At 37.4% G+C, this 20198-nt stretch overlaps 1 protein-coding gene across 8 annotated transcripts in view; it reads right to left on the bottom strand.

Annotated features, from left to right (window-relative positions):
• Positions 1–20198, bottom strand: part of LOC139276225 (MSL complex subunit 3-like) — a 133662-nt gene that overhangs the window by 105732 nt on the left and 7732 nt on the right. For 5 of the 8 annotated variants that reach the window (XR_011595872.1, XM_070893878.1, XM_070893875.1 and 2 more), the window contains exons 2-8: positions 18265–18347; positions 11848–11943; positions 10672–10772; positions 7027–7154; positions 4678–4800; positions 3209–3369; positions 2238–2393 (exon numbers count right to left, since the gene is read on the bottom strand). Coding sequence is in view for 7 of the 8 variants with exons in the window: in XM_070893878.1 (XP_070749979.1) it covers positions 2238–2393; positions 3209–3369; positions 4678–4800; positions 7027–7154; positions 10672–10772; positions 11848–11943; positions 18265–18347 (848 nt within the window). In the remaining variant the exon portion in view is untranslated. Of the gene's footprint in view, positions 1–2237; positions 2394–3208; positions 3370–4677; positions 4801–7026; positions 7155–10671; positions 10773–11567; positions 11601–11827; positions 11944–18264; positions 18348–20198 lie in introns of those variants that run through there. The other 3 variants (XM_070893880.1, XM_070893881.1, XM_070893882.1) reach the window with 3 other exon arrangements.

Genomic DNA, 20198 nt, shown 5'->3' with positions numbered 1-20198 from the left:
GAACGGTCAGCAGATCTCCCCCACTAACTGATTTCCACTGTATGGTAGACTGTAGCGCATGCCAATTATTGTAGAATTTCCTAACCTCATTTTTTTTTTTAGCTCTATCTGTACAGATTCTGTCTTCAGCAGTGATAGAATACTTTAACTATTCTGCCACCCATCCAGCCCTTTTCCCTCCCAATCTCTCATGAAAATGCTGTAATCCGAAATATCGAATTCCCAGCCTTATCAAAACCCAAGCCATGTCTCCATTATAGCTACGATGCATATATTTTTACTGAAGTACCCCTCAAGTTACCAAAGAGATGCATAAAGAATTTAAATTCAAAAGTGCAAAACGTAACTTCAGCAAATATGATTTTAGCAACTAGTTTGGACACTTCGAAAACAAACATTACTTTATTCCATCAAGATAGTAAAAGCTATTATAAACATCTTTCTTTGGAAGTTATTTACTCCAGCGAAATACTATTTGACTAGGCAGAAAATTTATCATGGGTTGCATTTATTCAGTGCATTGATTTCTGTCAAAAGCTATTTAATAATCCCTTATTCATGCACATGAGCACATCAATACAGTTTGTGTATGAGTTTGCAATTAAAAGATGTTTTAAAGACAAGACTTTCAATTTAAATGAAAAACGACTCCCAACTCTGAATCTGAACATGGAATTTTTCAAATCAGCAGTTTGTTTTTACGAGCAACAATGAATTCTGTATTGGTCTGCATGCTTGAATTAATCTTTATTTACAAGTTGAAAATGTTAATATGCAATATTTTGATCCAGACAAAGAATAAACTACTTCACATTTACAATTTAGAGATGACTTTGTCCTAGCCACAATCATGGTCAAGTGTAGAGCATACATGAGGGCCATTTATTTTAATAAATTGAGATGACTACCACAAAAACAATGAGCCGTAAATTGCGGCCTCTCCGGGCATGCACGTGCCCAAAAAGGTCTCTCAAGTGCCGGTTCTCGGCACACAACGTGCATGCGCCGAGAAATCGGTATTTGCGAACTAACAAAATGTCTTTTGACAGATGGCACGCATCCCCGGGAGAAGGAAATTCACGCGCAGAGATTTGGACTATTTGCCCAGCGAATGTCCTTCAAACTCTTACGCCTCGTAAAAGCAGACGTATAACCTGCTTTTACTAGCGTAAGAATTTTAAAAGATAGAAAAATTAAATTTTAATCGCTAATTTTTATATTAAAAACCCTGGTCATTAAGGTAAGTTTATTTTTACCTCTATTAAAACATAATTTTTTGTCTAAAACATTTAATTAATAAATTCAATTTCAATTAATTTTAAATACGTGAGGTGTTTTTTTAAAATTTATTGTGTTATGTTTGTGTTTTTGGGGGTATTCTCATTGATAGTAATGGGAGCTCCATACAAACAGAACTCACCATTATTATCAATGAGAATACTCCATGTTCATTGGTGGTCTAGACTCACGAGATCCCAGGTTACGCTTACGTTCCTGGGATGTGTGATCCCATACACTGGGCTGCGAATGGAGGCCTTGGACCGCAAGTCTACATTCTTCCGGGACCACCAGGTACTTTCGTAAAAATATTTTTGGTTGAAGTGAAGGAGTAGATGAAAGTGAAAAGTACATGCAATGAGTTTATAAAAAGTACTTGCAATAAGAGTCAGCTTGGCTCATCTGAGTCAGATGATTCTGGTTTGAAGCACATAATCTAGGCCAACACTTCAGTGAAGTACTGAGGAAGTACCTCATTGTCAGAGGTACCATCTTTCGGATGAAATGTTAAACCGTCCAGGTGGACTTAAAGGTGCCATGGCACTATTTGAAGAGCAGGGAGATCTCTGTGTTCTGATAAACATTCATTCCTCATTCCACACGACCCAATTGGTTTAACTGGTCACTTAGCTCATTTGCTGTTTGTAGGACCTTGTTGTGCATAAACTGGCTGCTGCATTTGTCGACAATAGTGACTATACCTCAAAAGTAATTTATTAGCTGTGAAGCGCTCTGGGACATTGAGAATGTGAAAGGCACTATAGAAATGCAAGTTTTTTTTTTCTTTTTTTTGTAATGCATATATATTTTCCCTATGAAGCCTTGGAATATAGCTCAACCATAAATACTGCACTTTGATAAATGTAATCATTTAAAACAGCCTTGGAAGCATAGACTTTACACTTTTGCAATAACATGACTTTTGGTAATCTAATTTCCTTAAGCAAGAGGCAACTTACCTAATATGTGATAATGTTTCCTTGATTGGAACAAAGAATTTAGATGATGTAACCTTCTTGAACTGAGCATGCTCATACTGGTAGAGCAAAATCATGGGCAGTGTAAAATCAAACGTAATTCTTAAACCATCCACCATTTCCTTACAAAGTTCAACACTGCAGAAAAAATTACATAAGAAGTGTCAGGTTTATATAATGGCCCAGATTTTTGGGTTAAAAATAACAGTGAGTTTATCAGAGTAAGTCAGGCAGCAACTTCTGGCACCGCACACACAGTTAAATGTGGAAATCAGGAAGTTGGTGTCCAAGCTGCCGGCTCCTCCAGAAGCTTTGCTATAACAGTGTCTCGCCAAGAGATTTGGCATTCAAACACATGGCAGGGCGTGAAGTTGGGGTACTTGGGTGATAGATACCCACTAAACATGCCAAAAAAATGTTAGGACTTGTCCACTCAAGTGTAAGTGAATTTTTAGTCATAAATAGTGCCAAATAATCCCTCTGACAATGAAAATTAATTTTAACAAGTGTGGAGGCTCATTCCTTCACATTTTAATTATTATTGGAGATTTTTTTAAATTAAAAATGTAAAATAACTTTTTTTTTTAACTTTTTCTTTCTCTCGCTTTTATCTCTCTTAATCCCATCTTTCTTTCCAACTCCTTATTTCACTTTCTGCACAGGATTTGGCATTAAATTAATAGTCTAACTTACACCCTGCGTGTCTCAGTAAGGATTCTTCAATCTGATTGCTGGAGGCGATACACAGTTTCTTGCTCTGGTCACACAGGTCCCAGATGCCCTGTAGGGGGCGGCACTCTGTTTTGGATTTCTAAACATCGCAAGTTCCAGTACAAAGCCTACAGAAAGTCTGTAATGAATGGCTAGCGCCGTTCGTTCGCCGCTGGGAGCAAAATCTGGCTAATTGTGAACACCATCATTTCCTATTTCCAAGAGCCATTAGGCACACTTACTTTTTCTCAGGTGGAATGTAATGAGGATTCATTGGAATCTGTGAGTTACTTTGATGATGCCGAGATCTTTCATTGGCTGAAAAAGCTGCATTAATTGCAAAATGTTTCACATAGGATTCCAAAATATTAATAATGTTCGTCTGGCACGGCAGCTTCACCAACTGTCAAAACAAGATCATCCACATTTTTGACCTGAACTGTAAATTTTTTTTAAACTATAAGCATTTGAAAATGCAGATAAAATGCAAGAGGTTTACAACTTGAAAGTATCATAATTGTACCATAGTAATGATTTAACAAACAGTAATACAGTATACCAATCCAAAGATACAGATGTCTGCAGGCTATAGACACAAAAATCTGGATTCAGCAGTTGTTAAGTATGGCGTCAATGGTAAGGAAAATCGGGTAGATGTGTAACAGGCGGCCGATTTAATATTGCCTGTATTCCACTATCACCCAAAGTCAAAATTAGTCCACAGTTTTTAGGTTGTTATTGTTACAACTGTCATAGTTCTCACAACTGTCAAAACTTGCCTAGGGCTGTTTGAATTTTGTTCTGATGAAGGGTCATCGATCTGAAATGTTAACTATGTTTGTCTCTCTACAGATGCTGCCTGACCTGCTGAGTATTTCCAGCATTTTCTGTTTTTATTTCAGATTTCAGTATCCACAGTATTTTGCTTTTGTGCATTTTTCTTTCATCTGGTGGCCGACCGCAACTTGTTTTTTGTCTCACGTAATTGGGGCATTGCTGGCTGCACATGTTGTATGAGACAAACTATAAGTAATCTTAATCCTGTATCAACTAATACCATCAGAAAAGCATTAACTGGTGATTCATTTATGTCCTATTTGATACTGCATTAGTCTACACACCAATTCACTTCAATTAAAAAGTAATTGCTGGTGAAGCACTTTGAGATACTCACAACAGTATGATAAAGGTGCTATATAATCAAGTATTTATTCAACATGACCAATGGAAGCAGAGCACTTTACATGGCTGTCAAACACAGTACCCTACAGAAGATCTGCTGCATGCTATGGGCCTGTATCTAATTCACACAACATGGAATCGTCAATGCCTTTTACTCAAACGTAGTTAGGTAAATTACAGTACACTTTCCTCCAAGTATGTGTCGCATAGATATGATTTGTAGAATTACCCACGTCATGAGTTGGTGATCTTTCATTATTTTTTTAATGGAAAGAACTTGGACATGAGCAAAACTAAAATCTGTTTGTTAGCAAAAAGCTTGCTACTACACTGGTAGGCATAGGGTAGTGGGAGTCAACTTCCATAAAAAGTAGGTGCCCAGATTGCTTAAAGGAGCTTACTGATGCAACTTAACCGGAACAGGTGCCTATTGCAGACCCATATTTGTAACACAGATCCTTTCAGTGTCAGCAAACATGATTAATATCTATGCAATAGATGAATAGCTTTTGCACAACAGAAATTATACCTTTTTCCTTTTGTTGATATAATAGCAATCATCCTCAAGTTTCTTCTTCAGAATTTCTGGAATTTCTATGTTTATGGTTTTCTCTTCCATTTCCTTTTTAGAGCAAGTCTCTTGATCATCCTTCTAGATAATGAAGAAAATTGGTTATCCAGGAGCAGCTAAATACAAAATAGCAGCTATAGTTGTTAACTAGTTCTCTTTTTTGCCTTTCCCAGGTGATAACATGGCTGTAGCGATGGTGGTGGTTGGGGGCGGGGGGGGGGGGGGGAGAATGTGTTTAGTCATGATACTCCAGCTATTGTGAGGCATGGGGCAGGCTTGATGGACCAGCTGGTCTTTTTCTGCCCTTCAATTCTGTATGTTTGTAACATTTTAGAGAACGTTTTTAGAGGCAAATTTTGAACATAAGGATAATGACTGATGCAATCCAATGTGGTTCAATGTAAAATAATTAGTATCGCAACAAGGGCTGTGCTAAATGGAACAGCACCAGAGTGCTGACTCGGAACAAGACTGTGGAGTTTTAGTGGAAAAGTCTGAAACATTTAGTACAGTGCTCAGCTGCTGTAAAAGGCAAATGGAAAAATTACAAATCTAGAGTCTGTATGATGCTGGATAGTATGTCCGTCAGACCTCCACTGCTGCACTGTGTGAAATTCTGGGCACCTAATGTAGCTAGAATATTTTTGGCCTTGCGCAGGTACAGAAGTGAGTCGAGATGATTCTGGGGATCAGGAATTTAAATGATGAAGAAAGATTAAGGAAGTTGGGCTCATTCTCTATGGAAAAGAATGTAATCAATCTTCAAGGTGACCTAATTAAAATTCTTAAGATCGTGTAAAGAATTTACAAATTGTTCAAATGGCAGGAAGTAGAAGTTAAAACATTGAAAGTTAAAAGAAAACATTTCTACAGCCAGTGGACAATAGAGTTGCAGAATAAATTACCAAGGAAAGCCATTGAAACAGATAATATAAATGGGACCAGGAGTCAATTTGATGTGTACCTGGAGAAAGAAGGGATTCCGAGAAATGCGATATAAAAAATAGCTAGGTAGTTCTTTTCCTGTTTATAGAAATGTTTATGTTCCAACGTGCGTTTGTCCTTTACCTTATGCTTTCAAGATCATTGGTACTGTAGTTCAGATCAGTTTTATATCCCATATTAAGAAGAACCACCTATTTTTAAGAAATTTGAATCATTATTGCTCAGATGACATCATGCACAACAGGGAATTTGGTATACCAGACTCTCCAGATATAAATGACACCTTTTTAACCATTTTCATTTCAATTTTTTGGTTTTACAACAGATTTACTTTATTTTTAATTGTTCTTAGGATGTGCATAACACTGGCAAGGCTGGAATTATTGCCATTATAATTGCCCTGAGAAGATGATGGTGGGGTGTCTCCCTGAGTGATTGTCTTTACAACCTAGTAGCTTGACAGGACACTTCAGTGGGCATTAAAAGTAAATCATGTAGTGTGGGACTTGAGCCATGTGTGTGCCAAAAGTGGGTCTCCTTCCCTGAAGGATATTAGTGAACCAGCTGCCTGTGAAGACAATCCAGAATTTTCAAATGACCAGATCGATTGAATGTATTTTCACAAGTTATCATAATGGGATTTTCATAACTTGTGGGTTGCTAATCTAGTACTGTAATCACTACACCACTGTGTCGGTCCTGTGCTTTCCTGCTACTGTAGTGCTTGTTGTGGTGATAGTGACTAAGAGGTCGCTTTCAAGACATTTTAATTGTAGCTGCTATAAACCAAACAACATCTATAAATTTCTAATGCTTTCCATCAGCTTCTGTAATTCAGAGCTTACTGGTGACAGCCAAAATAAGCCAGTCCATGAACAAGACAAATTATGATTAGATCATGTTGGATTTGGCTGATAATCTTGGAAAGACATTGGATAACTAATTTGGTTACGTTTACTTAAAACTTTAAATTTGATACTGATAATAGATATAGAAATGAGATACAGCAAACAATCTTGCAACTAGGTAGGGAAAAATATATTTGTACATTTAGTAACATTTACAGAAAATATTTTGTCCTTTTGGTAGTTTGACTTATTGGAGTAGATAATCGTCAGGAGCTATCCTTCACACATGCACAGAGAATGTTATTGCCACCAATGTCACTTGAGGATAATATTCAAACATTTTTAAATATGATTTATCAGCCTAAAGAAACTTTACCATTTCTATTAAATCTGTTTCTATTCCTATTCTCATTTTTACCAAACAGTTAGCTTCTTCCAGTTCTAATGAAAAGTCATTGACCTGTTTCCCTCTCCACAGATGCTGATTATTTCCAGCATTTCCAGTTTTATTTACCATTTCTAGTATCTCTTCTGGTTCACTGTCATCTTCACACTCTAATAATTCTTCATCTGTACCATCTACATCATTGTCTTCATCATCATCGTCGTCATCAACCTCATCGTTAGAAGTAACACTTATAGCTTCAAAGGAGGAAAAAAAAGGAAGAAAGATTTGAATATCGCTGTTGAAAATGTCGTTAGTTTACACATGAGATTTAAGTGAACTCAACCTCAGGGGTAAACAAAACTTTATATTCTGAAATCTAACAAAGAAACTCTATACATTAGGAACTTTCAACATTTTTTTTTTTTTAAGAGCTTTCCCTTATTAATTACTGTAACCAATATAATGTGAGAAAAAAAATTCTCCATTAGTCACAGAGGCATCACAAATTTCACTTTGGTCTTCAAGAATGCTCCAGATCTTCATGTGATTTGACTCAAACTTCAGTTTTTAAGTTGCATAAAGTAACTCGAGTTTCTGCTCATGACCGTAGTCCATTCAAGAACATTATTGGCCATTATATTCACAGGTTTACTAAAGAATTAAATGGAGATAATGCAACTGCCCAGGATGATGGTCTAACTTTCTGGAGTAAACACTGTTTAAATTAAGTCATACTTAAATCATGAGCAAAAGCTCAAATCAAGGACCGAATGAGCGTCATCAAAACAAAAGTTACCTTGTCAATATTTTTGAAGAAGTCTGAATGCTTAGTACATTATCAGCCCAGGCAATTTATTAAAAAAAATACAATGGCCATGTGCATTTTCCTTTAGTTACCACTGCTTTTTCCCTATTTTTATTAAAAAAATAAAGCCACTGCAATAACTGAATGCTATGCAGCAACGCTTTCACTCCCTCCATCCACCATAAAACAAAATAATGATGGCAGTAATATATTTAATGTAATATATTAAAACAGAAACTCAGCACACAGATTGCCATAACCTAACGCAAAGTGCAGCAGACCACACTATGGGGCCAAGTTTCGGGCCGCACCTAGAACGGCACAGCCCCGACCTGGACGCCTGTTTTTCGCGCCAGAAAGTGCGCCTAAAAAATACTTACCGATTTTCCGGCTCCCTGCAGGTCCTCTGGAGCTGGGCGCGGCGCAGCACGAGCTGTGGGGGGGGGGGGGGGGGCCAGGTCCTTGCTCTGAAAACAGTGCCGGGACCTCTGCACAGGCGCGCTATAGTGGGCGTGCATGTGCAGTAGCTCCAGGCGCCCAAAGCACGCAGCCCCTAGCCCTGGCCGAATGACCTCACTGGGGCTGCGTGGATCAGGCTGCACCTCCCACGCCCAGCTCCTGCTTCCTCCCGACCCGACTCTTCCCCCCCCTCCCCCCACCCCCTGGACCCGACCCCCGCTCCCCCCCCCCGACCGGACCCAACTCCCGCCCCCCCCCTCCGGACCGGACTGGACCCCCGCTCCCCCCCACCCTCCCCGGACCCGACCCCCAGCCACCTACCTGTAAATCCGGTGCTGGAGCGGGCCCTTCTCCCCCTCCCTCCCTCCCTTCTCCTCCTCCCTCCCTCCCTCTGTCAGAAACACAGAAACTGACAGACAGAGTGAGAGAGACACACCCAGACAGAAGAGAGATAGAGACACTGACAGAGATACATTGGGGGGGGGGGTGTCCCAGCATACTGTTGGAGGACTCCCGGTGCTGCAGTTGGTAAGTAGAACATTTTTTATTTATTGATTTTTTAATTTTTTATTAATTTTTTTTGATTGATTTATTGGTTGATTTATTGCTGTATTCATCATTTATTATTGATGATGGCTCTTTATTTGTAAAACTGAAGTGTTTAATGTTTGTATACTTCCCTTTAAACCCTCCCCCCACCCCATTCCCTACACCTGATTTTCTAAGTGTAGGCAAGGTTTTTCTGAGCGTACAAAAATCTACACTTACTCCATTCTAAGTTAGTTTGGAGTAAGTTTTCACTGCCTAAACTTTCAAAACGGGCGTAAGTGGCCGGACACGCCCCCTTTTGAAAAAAAAAATTTGTTCCAAACTGAAACTGTTCTAACTGACTAGAACTGGAGCAAACTAAATGCTGAGAATTGCAATTTCTAAGATACCCCATTCTAAACCAGTTGCTCCAAAAAAACAGGAGCAACTCAGGTCGAAACTTGGCCCCAAAAGATTACAAGATTATAACATAGAGGCATTAGGAAACTTGAGTACTTTGAGGTGCAATTAAAGCCCTGCTCTGTTGTATTGTCCTTACAGAAGCAAGTAATATATCAAAGAAAAGTTAATTTGAATATGTCTGCTGTTTTTTGATCCTCCTTACTTTATGGATTTTAAAACATTAATACCTTACTGAGATGACACAACATATAACATTTGCACAACAAATGCTTTCTTCAATTTGCTTCATTATATTTATAAGTCTATGCTAGAAAATGTACATTTAAGCACCAGTGAAAGGAAGTAAGTTCTAGTAAAAAAAAGAGAACCACTCCAGTATTTTCAGAATCTTAGAACACAGGATTAAAAAAATAAAAACAAACAGCTTACTGTTTTTTTTCCCTCTAACATTTCCTGATAAATAGTACATTCCTGGGTTAAAGAGGGTTGAGGGAAGGAAAGAATTTGTTTTTCTTCAAGTAATGTTAAAGCAATTTTGAAGAAAAAAAACACCAGGTATCATTTTGTACCTGACTACCTCATCTGTGTTTTGCTGAAAGTTGAAAAAGGTCAATGTTAATGGTTTCTAGTTGTGAGACAGAGATTCTAATTTTCAACATCTATGACATGAAACTCCCGGACCTCTACACCAGTGCTGAAAAAGCCCAGGACCATCCCATATAATAATAAAATGCCACTCATTTGTGATTTTCATTGAATAATAGAGTTGTGGATTTCTGTCCCCAAAGCACCAGTCGAAATCCCAAAGTTCACTGTAAATCAGTGTTTTTGACATTATCGCTTGCATGACATCAACACCGCTACCATTACTGAAATAAGAATCTGAATCATTTTCTTAGTCTTCATCAGCACTTAAATCAGAACATCTCAAATGCCTTGAGAAAGTGGGTGGGAAGATTTCTTTTGGTATGTCATTAAAAAAAATCCTTAGCCAACTTGCATTTAAGATAGCGGTTTTGAAAAAGGAACATAATTTAGACTGCACTACCAAACTAGCTAGTGCTGGTTTTAGAAGATATGATTTGCTATATTATCAAGGTTTCAGAAAACATTTCATGATTAATGTACATTTATCTTCACCAAATTATAAGATCGTCTTAACTTTTTTTTTTACAATAATGCAATTGTTGGTCACACGATTGTATTATGACATAGATTAGCCAATTACTAAAACGCTCTAATAAGCTTTGTAATAGGTTCAGGACATTATCTATTTCTGATATCTTTTTCCAAACTAATAGTGCAGAAACCAGGAAAGAATGTAAACAGCAAGAAAAATAAAAATTGTGGCATTGCTAGTCTGGGATTTGACAACAAACAAACAAGCACTAGTTATTCAGTGAGTTAAACACATACACTCCGAGTGGCAAAATACACACACTACAACATTTCAGTTTACTTCACATGACCCATGACTTATACAGACATTTTGTTTAGGAGCTGACCTATAAATTCAAAACAGAAAATAAACACCTTTTAAAAGAAAATATACTCACAGTTTTCATCATTCTCTTCTTTTTCATCCACAGGAAGACTTTTTAGCACGGAGTCAACACCAGGTAGCCGACAACGACGCTTTTTTTTCCCTTTGTTTTTCCTAATCACATGAAAGTTAATATTAAACCATTCAGTCCTTTGTCAATTTATTCCATTAGGCAAGAGCTTGAAAAATTTCCGAAAACAGTGTTTGCTTCAACACTTTCCCAAGACAGAAAAACACACAAAAGATACAACTTTGAATAATATAAAACACTATTTAGTCTATTATGGAAAATAATCATTTCAAAAGCTTTTGTAACAAAACAAGGTAACAATATATTTATATCAGGATACATAGCAATGATGCAGTATCTTTAATCCTTAAACTGCATTTGTTGCACAAACAGTTTTGTATTCCTAATTATCCACCAAGATAGCAGTTAAGGTTATTCAATATTTTTCAGTAATTTGAATTTCATTAGCCCTACTTATTTTTAACCCAGCTAAGTACAGCTTGACACCAGCACAAAGAACGCAACATAAATGGAGTTTGTTGGTGAACACTTGTAAATGTATTGCTGCATATGATCTTGAGTGAACACGTTGGGCAAGTTGCAAGTGGTCCATGGTACCTTTTTCACAGCACTGCAGGTAGGAATCTCTGAGGCAACTTCAATGGATCTTTGTATACATGATGTACTGGAGTTTCTGCCTGGCATTGTACTGGTAGCAATTACTGTACAATTCTACTCTTGCTTGGGACACAAATAATAGCTCGTTTTCAATCACAGCACTCTTGGTATGAAGGCTGTCAGTCATGATCATGCAAAGCAACTCACATTGAATATTTTGGAGGATTCCTGTTGTGACTTTGCACTTTGACTCGAGTCACGACAAGAGCACATTTACTCACCTTTTAAGCCTGTACTTATTGGGGACCCATTCCAGTGTGCTTTAGCTATGCCCTGGCAGCATATTGTATTGGGAAATAGCACGATAGAATTCATTTGTTTCTCAAACTTCAGTTCATCAATCCTTTAGGCTGAACTTCTGGAGACCTTCTTTCTTGCCAGATTTCAGGTGAAAGATTTATGCATTTATCTGACCAAGCTGCCAAGTATTTTTATATAATTATTATTTTGTAAATACTTTGGGGTATGTAATGATGCTTACATCACGTAAATTATTCTTACATGCGAGCCACAGCTTTCTTGGCCAATTTACGCTGTAATCTGCGATTTTCATCCGTGTCACGAAGTACATGATCTTCTGCTGCCCATCTATCCCAGCTAGAGACAGGAGGATAAAGACAGGTAAAAATAAAAGGTAACAAAAAAAAAGAAAAACTCAAATCAAAAAAAAATCTTACAAAACCGAAATAATGTCATTAACCCATTCAACAGCACAAATCTACTTTCAAATATGATATTCTGATTAATTTGTGTCACTGAAAGGGTTAAAAGTATATTTAGGAAAAGGACTGATCTGCTAGAATCTAAATCTTAAAAACACTACAATATACAGCAATTCCTAGAAGAAATAAAAATTCTTGCAACACAATATGAAAATATATATTTACCACAGTACAGTTACTAAGAATAGGAAAATGAAATCTGAAAGGCTGTCAAGTATTAGATTTAATGTAAATCAGATACTTAACGTTCCTTTTGAAAAGCAGCATTGGATCAATTCCTAAAGGCAGGTGTGATACCCAAAAATAATGTTTCTCCTCGTGGGTGAATCTAGAACTAGGGGGCATAGTTTCTGAATAAGGGATAGCTCATTTAAAACGGAAATGAGGAGGAATTTCTTCTCTCAGAGGATCGTGAATCTTTGGAATTCTCTGCCCCAGAGAGCTGTGGAGGCTGGGTCACTGGATATATTTAAGGTGAAAATAGACAGATTTTAGAATGATAAGGGAGTCAAGGGTAATGGGGAGCGGACAGAAAAGTGGAGTTGAGGCCAAGATCAGATCAGCCATGATCTTATTGAATGGTGGAGCAGGCTTGAGGGACCAAACGGTCTACTCCTGCTCCTATTTCTTATGTTCTTATTAAGCACACACCTATGTAGTCACTGTTTTAAAAAAAAGTCACCAATTTGTGTTGAGCTACAAGCACAGTGCACCAGAACAAAGCCACTTTCAATTCATTCCTACCATACTGAATTACTAACAAATACAAAATGTTTCCATCACAAAGTCTAATAATAGCCAGTTTACCCAGGAGGCAAAGTGTTAAAAGTATAAATCAATAAAATGGCCATTTGGATTAAAATCACTAGATGAATGAATGAATGAACTTTAATAGAATTAACTGAAAATCTTCCATTTCTATCTCCAGCTTATAAATTCTTTGAAAAACTAAGATGTGATTTTTGGAATTGTATATGGTTGAATCAGGACTCCTGCCTCTTGTACAACTGAAACATTTAACTGGAACTATTACAGGTTTGGAGACTGCCATTCCATCAATCTTCTAAAAGTCATCAACACTGGCCAAATCCCGCATTGTTATAAATCATGGTAGCAATTCACCAAATCTCAACAAAATTCCAAATGTGAAAACTAACCTGAGTAGAACCAGTAAAAAAAAAGTTACTCAAGACACACAAACTGGATTTTACACCTCAAAATGGAGGTTTTACAACCAATATATTAAATTATCAGAAATCATGGAAAGGCCTCTTCCTTTCTTTCTTTATAACCCTGGACCAATGCAGAAATTAAAAGGACACCATAATCACTATACAGAATAGATTCTATAATGGCCTGATTCTTAAAACAACCTCAAGTGTCAACCATTTGTTAGTTAACCACCTGTTACCAATCCTTTTTAATTAAAGTTCCCATTTACCTAAAAGTCGGCAAGAATTGCCTCAAGCTGAGAATGGGAATGAGTTTGTTAAGAACCGAAAATACAATGCTGAATGTACATCACATCTGACAGCTCAGACTTCAAATATGCAAAACACATGCCTTTTTCCTATATACAATTTTTTTTTAATTGATTTGTGCAACCAAAATTCACATGAAAGCGATGCAGTTCACAGAGTTAAATAATGAAATAACGTCAATCAGAACTTCACATCAGATTTATTTGTGATAATTGCCTTGGATGGTATTGTAACAAAGTTGTACTGTACATATGAACACCAAGACTCATCAGGATTATGTTTAAACAAACAGCAAAAGCAAAAACCCATAAACTTGCACTTTATAGAATTAAAACCATCAATTTTAATTAAGACGATTAACAAAAACAGAATAACATTAAATAATAAAGACAGTGCATGTGATAGATTTTCAAGCACATGAGAATTCAGTAATAGCGATGATATACTGAACGATTTGAAGGTCAAGACTGCAAATAGTCCGGTTATCTTCAATTTACAATGACAGTATAGGTAGAATTCATTATTACTATTAGTTTCTGCATCTATTTGAACTAATGTCTCTACCTCTCTCAACAAAGATACTTTGAGGCTTTCAACAAAGTGAAACAGAAATTGACAAATGAAAAATAAATGGGGAAAATAAAAATCATTGGACCCAACAGTAGCAATGAACTCTCCACTTCAAATTCTATACTAAAGGTGATCAGTTGGCATGTTAAAAGTACTTCTTAGTTGAGTTTGAAAATACAGTGCTCAGATGAGCTATACACTTAAACTGTGATTGAATGCATATGTAGAGTCAAAAGCCATCGGTATGCATCCTTTCAGTGATGCGCCCTTCACTACAGATAATTCAGAGAATGAATGGCATCTGCCATCAATAGTATTGGTAGAGTTTTACCAGAGTTTGTGTAGTCCTTGGCTGTTTTGTTATCTCCAAATTCTTATCTCAACTCTGTGATCAGGGTAGACAGTATAGTGATCAGTACTGAAACAGATTTGCATTTGTATGATGCGCACACAATCCAATTTTTATTTTGGGTGAACTAGACGCAACATGTGGCAAGATTCAGGTTACGTCGATCTCTGATTACACAACTCCAAAGAGGCACAGGGACACTTGAAAGGGTGCAAAGGCAACAAGGATAATTCCACATTGTTGAGTTATGAGGAGAAAATTAAGAGAGCGTTTTATTCTCAGTAGGAAAGATGATGAGGCAAGAATCATGAACCAAGGTAGAAACTTCTTTGTGACGAATCAGAAGCAAAGATCCAGCAGAAATAATACAAGCTAAATGGGAATCAAGGTAAAATTTCTTCACAAGACAGAGCTTGCCGAATAAATAGCTAATTACAGTGAATGAAGAATTAGCATTCTAATACAGGAAGCTGAATGGATTCATAGATAGTGAGGGAGTGCAGGAATACAGGCTTGGATTAAGAAGATGAAAATAGAATTCTGTCAAATACTAATCCAGGGTACAGACTCACAACAAAATTATCCAGATTCATCGTGTTCTCTTTTCACTCGCCTAGTCCTCTTATGCACAGTACACAGATGCCTTCCTCCTTCGGAAGACAATCTGCGTTGACCAACACAAAAGGATACTGCACCCTTGAATGTACAATGTGTCATGAAATGACAGAAGAAGTGTTCAGAGAAATAATCTTAGCAATGTGTGTCATGAACATTTACCAATGCATAACTATAATTTTTATTCATTCATGGGATAAATAAAGTGTTAGAGTGCAGGTAATGGGGATTTCCTGCCAGTAAGATTATGCATTGCTTTACAACACTGCACAGACAACCACTAATCTTGGAATTCAAAAATACCAGACAAATATAACTAGAAATGAACAGAAGCTGATGAGACGGTGATCAAATTCAACACATTTTAACTAATTTGGTTGAGTCTGCAATGTAGTGCATACAGTATTCATGCCCAATATCTGGAACTTAAAAAAGGAAAATGCATAACTAGAAATCAACCAGCCACACTCTACTAGAAATTTTACATCTTCCAATATTGATGCAGGAATCAAATTATATTTATGGGTTATGATCAGAATTAGTATCGTTAGAAAACTGATAATGGTTTTAGTATCACTTGAATGGTACTGATTTTCTCTATTGCTATTGTGATAAATCTCCAATTTATCTCTTCTTTGACATTCTGTTTTCCTATACCTTTCTGCTTTTCCCCATTGAATTTATTTTGTGTTCCCTTTTACATGTTAGAATGTTATAGCACAGAAACGGACAATTCAGCACATCAAATCTGGACTGTTTTTCTCCACAAACCATCTAGTTTAACTCCTGCTTACTCCCTATACTCTAATATTACTTTTTCCAAGCAACTAATTCCCCTTTAAAATAATTTATGGACTCTACTTCAACAATGGTTTGTGGCAGACAATTTCACATTCTAACTATGCTCTGCGTGAAATCTCTTGTCCATTTTTAGCACTTTTGTTTCTTTCAATTAATACACTTTTTTTAAATGAGATTAAATTTGTCTTAATCTCATTGTGTTTATTAAGCTGATGGGTTTCAAAAGACCTTGAGTTTCTCCCCGAGATATCCTCCCTCAGTCTCTGTACTGAGTCACTCCTCATCTTTGGTGTTTTCAAAACCAGTTCAACTCAGCTTGCCTTTTTCCTCTGATTTTAGCCCGCCTGTCCTCCCCAAACCTCTCCCTCCATATAAACTCTCCTACCCATAATTCATGGGCATCCCCACGACCTTGTCATTTCCCTTGTCCTCTCTGCTCCCATGGTCTCAATCACTGACATGACCTTCTACAACCACTCCCTTGCATCTCTCACCATCCATAGTCCCCTATCCCTTTCCAACCCCACTTCCTTCAGTGTCTGCCCCAGGAAAAAAAATCCAAGTTATTTACAGCTGCACTTTCAAACTCTCAATGGCCTAGCATTTGGCCTTCCATTCACCACAATACTTCTATCGAGCTGTTCAATCACTCCCTCTCACCTGCCCCCTTCCCCCCCCCCCGCACCCCCCTCCCACCTTTGATGCCCTTATTCCTAGTAAAACCTTAAGGGCTAGAAATTCAGTTTTTAGCGATATCGTTTTTTTCTGTTATCTTACGGAAAAAATAACTCTTTAAAAACTTTGAGGGTAAAATTGGCAAAAAATGCGCCCGACGGTAAAAATCGGCATTGCACGAGGATTCGCGGTGGAAACCGCAATCCTCGACAATTTTAGCTCGAGGCCTATCACCGCCAAAAATACAGGCCCTGGGAGGGAAGCAAACACACAAAAAAAAAAATCAGAAAACATTCACTATACACTTAACTAATGAATCGCTGAAAAAGAATTTAAAAACAAAATCATCAATTTACCTTTTTTGTAGGTCTTCATATCGACCGCTGTTTCTGGGGCTTCATTCAACGCAGGCTTTTCTCAGGCGTTTTTTTTCACCCTGAATACAGGTTCGCCAATTTTAAGCGTTTTTTTTTGGCGTTGCACATTGTTGATCCGCTTTTCGGCGATATTTCAAAACCACAATTCGTTAACTTTGGTCAATTTAGGGGAGGACCTTTTACTAACAAAAAAGGCGACATAGCGCCAAAAAAACATGCACAAGGCTGTCCAATTTCTCCCCTTATTCTCTCCCATCGTAGTTGTTCCCCTTGGTATGCCTTCATATTTGCACTCTCAAGTCCAAGGAGCAGACACTGTGTTAGACATGAGCGTATTTGTACACAACTGGTATAGATATCGATTACTAGATTTGGCTGGACAACATCAAGCACTATTTGGCCTCAATCCAGTGCCAAAGCAGCCCAGTATTCTAGAATCATCAGGAAAGCAAAGATTATCTTAGAATTATTTTCTCCACTACCAACGATCTCCTCAAACTCCTCTCCCCCACCCCTTATCCTCACCTCCAACAAATGCAAACAGCTGTTGTACTTCTTTATTAGTAAGATTGAGTCGCCACCTCTGCTGCTTCCCACCCTTTCCCTTGCCCATCAAGCCAAACCTACCCTAACGCTGATCCTGTGTCCTTCACTAGTTTCTCTCCTGTCCCCCCTCCAAGCTCATTTTGTCTATGAGATCCACACCATGTTCCTTTCACCCCATTCCCACTAAACTTTTGACCATCCAAATTCCCTTCCTGCTCTCCCATGTCAATTGACATTGTAAATCCCTTGCCTCCTTTAAGACCCTCCTTAAAACCTACCTCCCTCCCATTTCTCCTAATAGTTCCTTCTTTTGGTTCAGCATCCATTTTTGTCTGATTACCCCTCTGTGAAGCACTTTGGGACCTTTTTTTAACATTAAAGGCGATTTATAAAGCAAGTTGCTACTGAAAATTTTCTGTGGTCCTTACTCAATAAAGACATTTGCCAGTAAGTTCTTCCGATCTTCTGCCATAACTTTAGTAGAAGATTGGTGGAAATGCTGGAGTAACAGCATAAGCAGACATTTATGCCATTTCCCTGGGATTTCCACAGTACCGTGAGAAATCGGAGAACCCCTGTAGAAATTCCTGTAGCTCTGTCCGTCCACCAGTAACATTTTTGATCCTTTCAGGCACTTTGCTAAAGTAGTCTGCTCTCTGATTTTCCCATCTTTGTTGTGATTTGATCTTTTCATTTGATCTAAACTTTCCAGAGCTAATTATGCATTCATACATATGTATGGTAAAGGATTAGTTTCTGAGAAATGCAAAGAATTTTCTTACCTTCTGTTCCAACCATTAAAATGAATCAGATATTCTGGGATCTTTCGGCCTTTTTCATCTCTACCGACCTCTACATCAACAATCTATTAGAAGAGATGATCAAATATTTTAAAACAATGCAATCAAAAATGAATTCCATACAGTATACCACTTATAAATGGAAGAATTAAGTTTTTGTTAGAATTAACATCTTGTAACATCATGGCTACATTTCCCCACTCCCTTCAATTTCTCTAAAAAAGAAATAAAAATAAGACAGTTAAATGGCAGGGTGCAGATTTGATCTTGTGATACACCACTCGCTGAGTTTTTGATCTCAGAATGTTCAGAGCAGCTTGGTGGAGACCCAGGAGTAGAATACTCTTCTCCTCTATTGGAGAAGTTATAAGGGAAGTTCGAAGAAAAAAAAAATAGTTTTGTAAAGGACTCAAAGAATCTACTAAAGAAAACACAGAACTGAAAAATCTAAATTATACTTCAGAGGGTATTTTTCTAATGAACTGTGGAATTGTAGACAATTAGAAATTATAACATCTTTGCTTTAAAAACAATTAATTAGAGGATATTTTTCATGGCAGTTCAGCTTCTGGTTGCAAATCTTTGAGAATATTAAAACAGTTCATTGACAAATGTCCAACATCTTAACGAATATTTGCAATATTCTCATTTACAGATATTCTGGGATCTTTCGGCCTTTTTCATCTCTACCGACCAAGCTCATTTACAGAGAAAAGTGTCAAGAAATTGGGGGCAATTTTCTTATGTGCAAGTTTATTTTCTCATAAATCAAATGAACCATTTTCTTTTGTTTTGGAGTAAATCGAACCAGAATTGTACAGCAAAGGCAGCCATTTAGCCCATGATCCCCCCTGCTGAATCTCAAGCTATCCAATTAGTTCCATTCATTGACCTTTCCCCAAATCTTTCTACATTTTTATTTTTCAAATATTTATTCACTTCGCTTTTTAAAAGGGAGGAGTTATTCAATTCTGTAGTTTCATTGGTGTAAATGCTGTTAACTGTCATTTTGAGATTTCCTGGATATTTTGTGTTGAGTAATTAAGCAAATGTCAAAATATCACCAGTCATTTTGACTATAGCATCAAACTAACAAAAAAAAAACAATTATGCTTTTTAAAATTTTGTTGAAGCACATCTTGAGACCCAGCTACCAGAAAGGAATATGCTGGATTTTATTAAATAGGGCAAGTTATAACTCGGTGCAAGATCACAGAACATCACAAGACTCAGTGGAAACTCTTGTATCGTTTTCATCAATTTTAAAAAGGTTTTTAACCTATTCCCTCATCTGATACATGGCCAAATCTTGGATTTTATCTAGGATATGTATTACATCTCCAACATATGTGTAAAGGTAGATTATATGCTCATTAGGATTAACTTTTTCAACAGAAGAGTGAAGCAAGAATATCTGCTGTCATCTAACCTACTTAATAGTTACAATTACAATGTCATCCAATCCATCACCGAGGAAACTAACAGCCTGATATTTTAGATATTTTAGAAAGAATATAATGGCTCCTTTTCACACCTGTTGTTGTGTTGTTGGCAGACTGCCCAGGGATCAAACAAACTTCCTTCACCAACTTGAAGAAAGAGCTCATCAGTCGGATACAGCAGTGGGCACCCTAAAGTGCACATTATCATTTGACATCTCCTTCAGCTATTCCAAAGCATTGATCAGACAATACAAGAGGCATTTGTATTTTATTTGGTTTCGGGATGTAGGCTGGCAAGACCATCTCTAGCTAGTCCTAAAAAAGTGCAGGTCGTCTCCTTGAACTGCTGCAGTCTTTATAGTGATGTTGCACATGTCCAAGTCAGGATGACCTTATATTTATGGCTCCGAGTTCTGGTCTCACTCGCAAGTGGAAACATCTTCTCTACGTCTACCCTATCAAACCCTTTCATAA

Source organism: Pristiophorus japonicus, chromosome 11, assembly GCF_044704955.1.
Source record: "Pristiophorus japonicus isolate sPriJap1 chromosome 11, sPriJap1.hap1, whole genome shotgun sequence".
NCBI lineage: Eukaryota > Metazoa > Chordata > Chondrichthyes > Pristiophoridae > Pristiophorus > Pristiophorus japonicus.
Note: the sequence above shows the minus strand (reverse complement) of the source record. Positions and strands in the feature narration are given on the sequence as shown.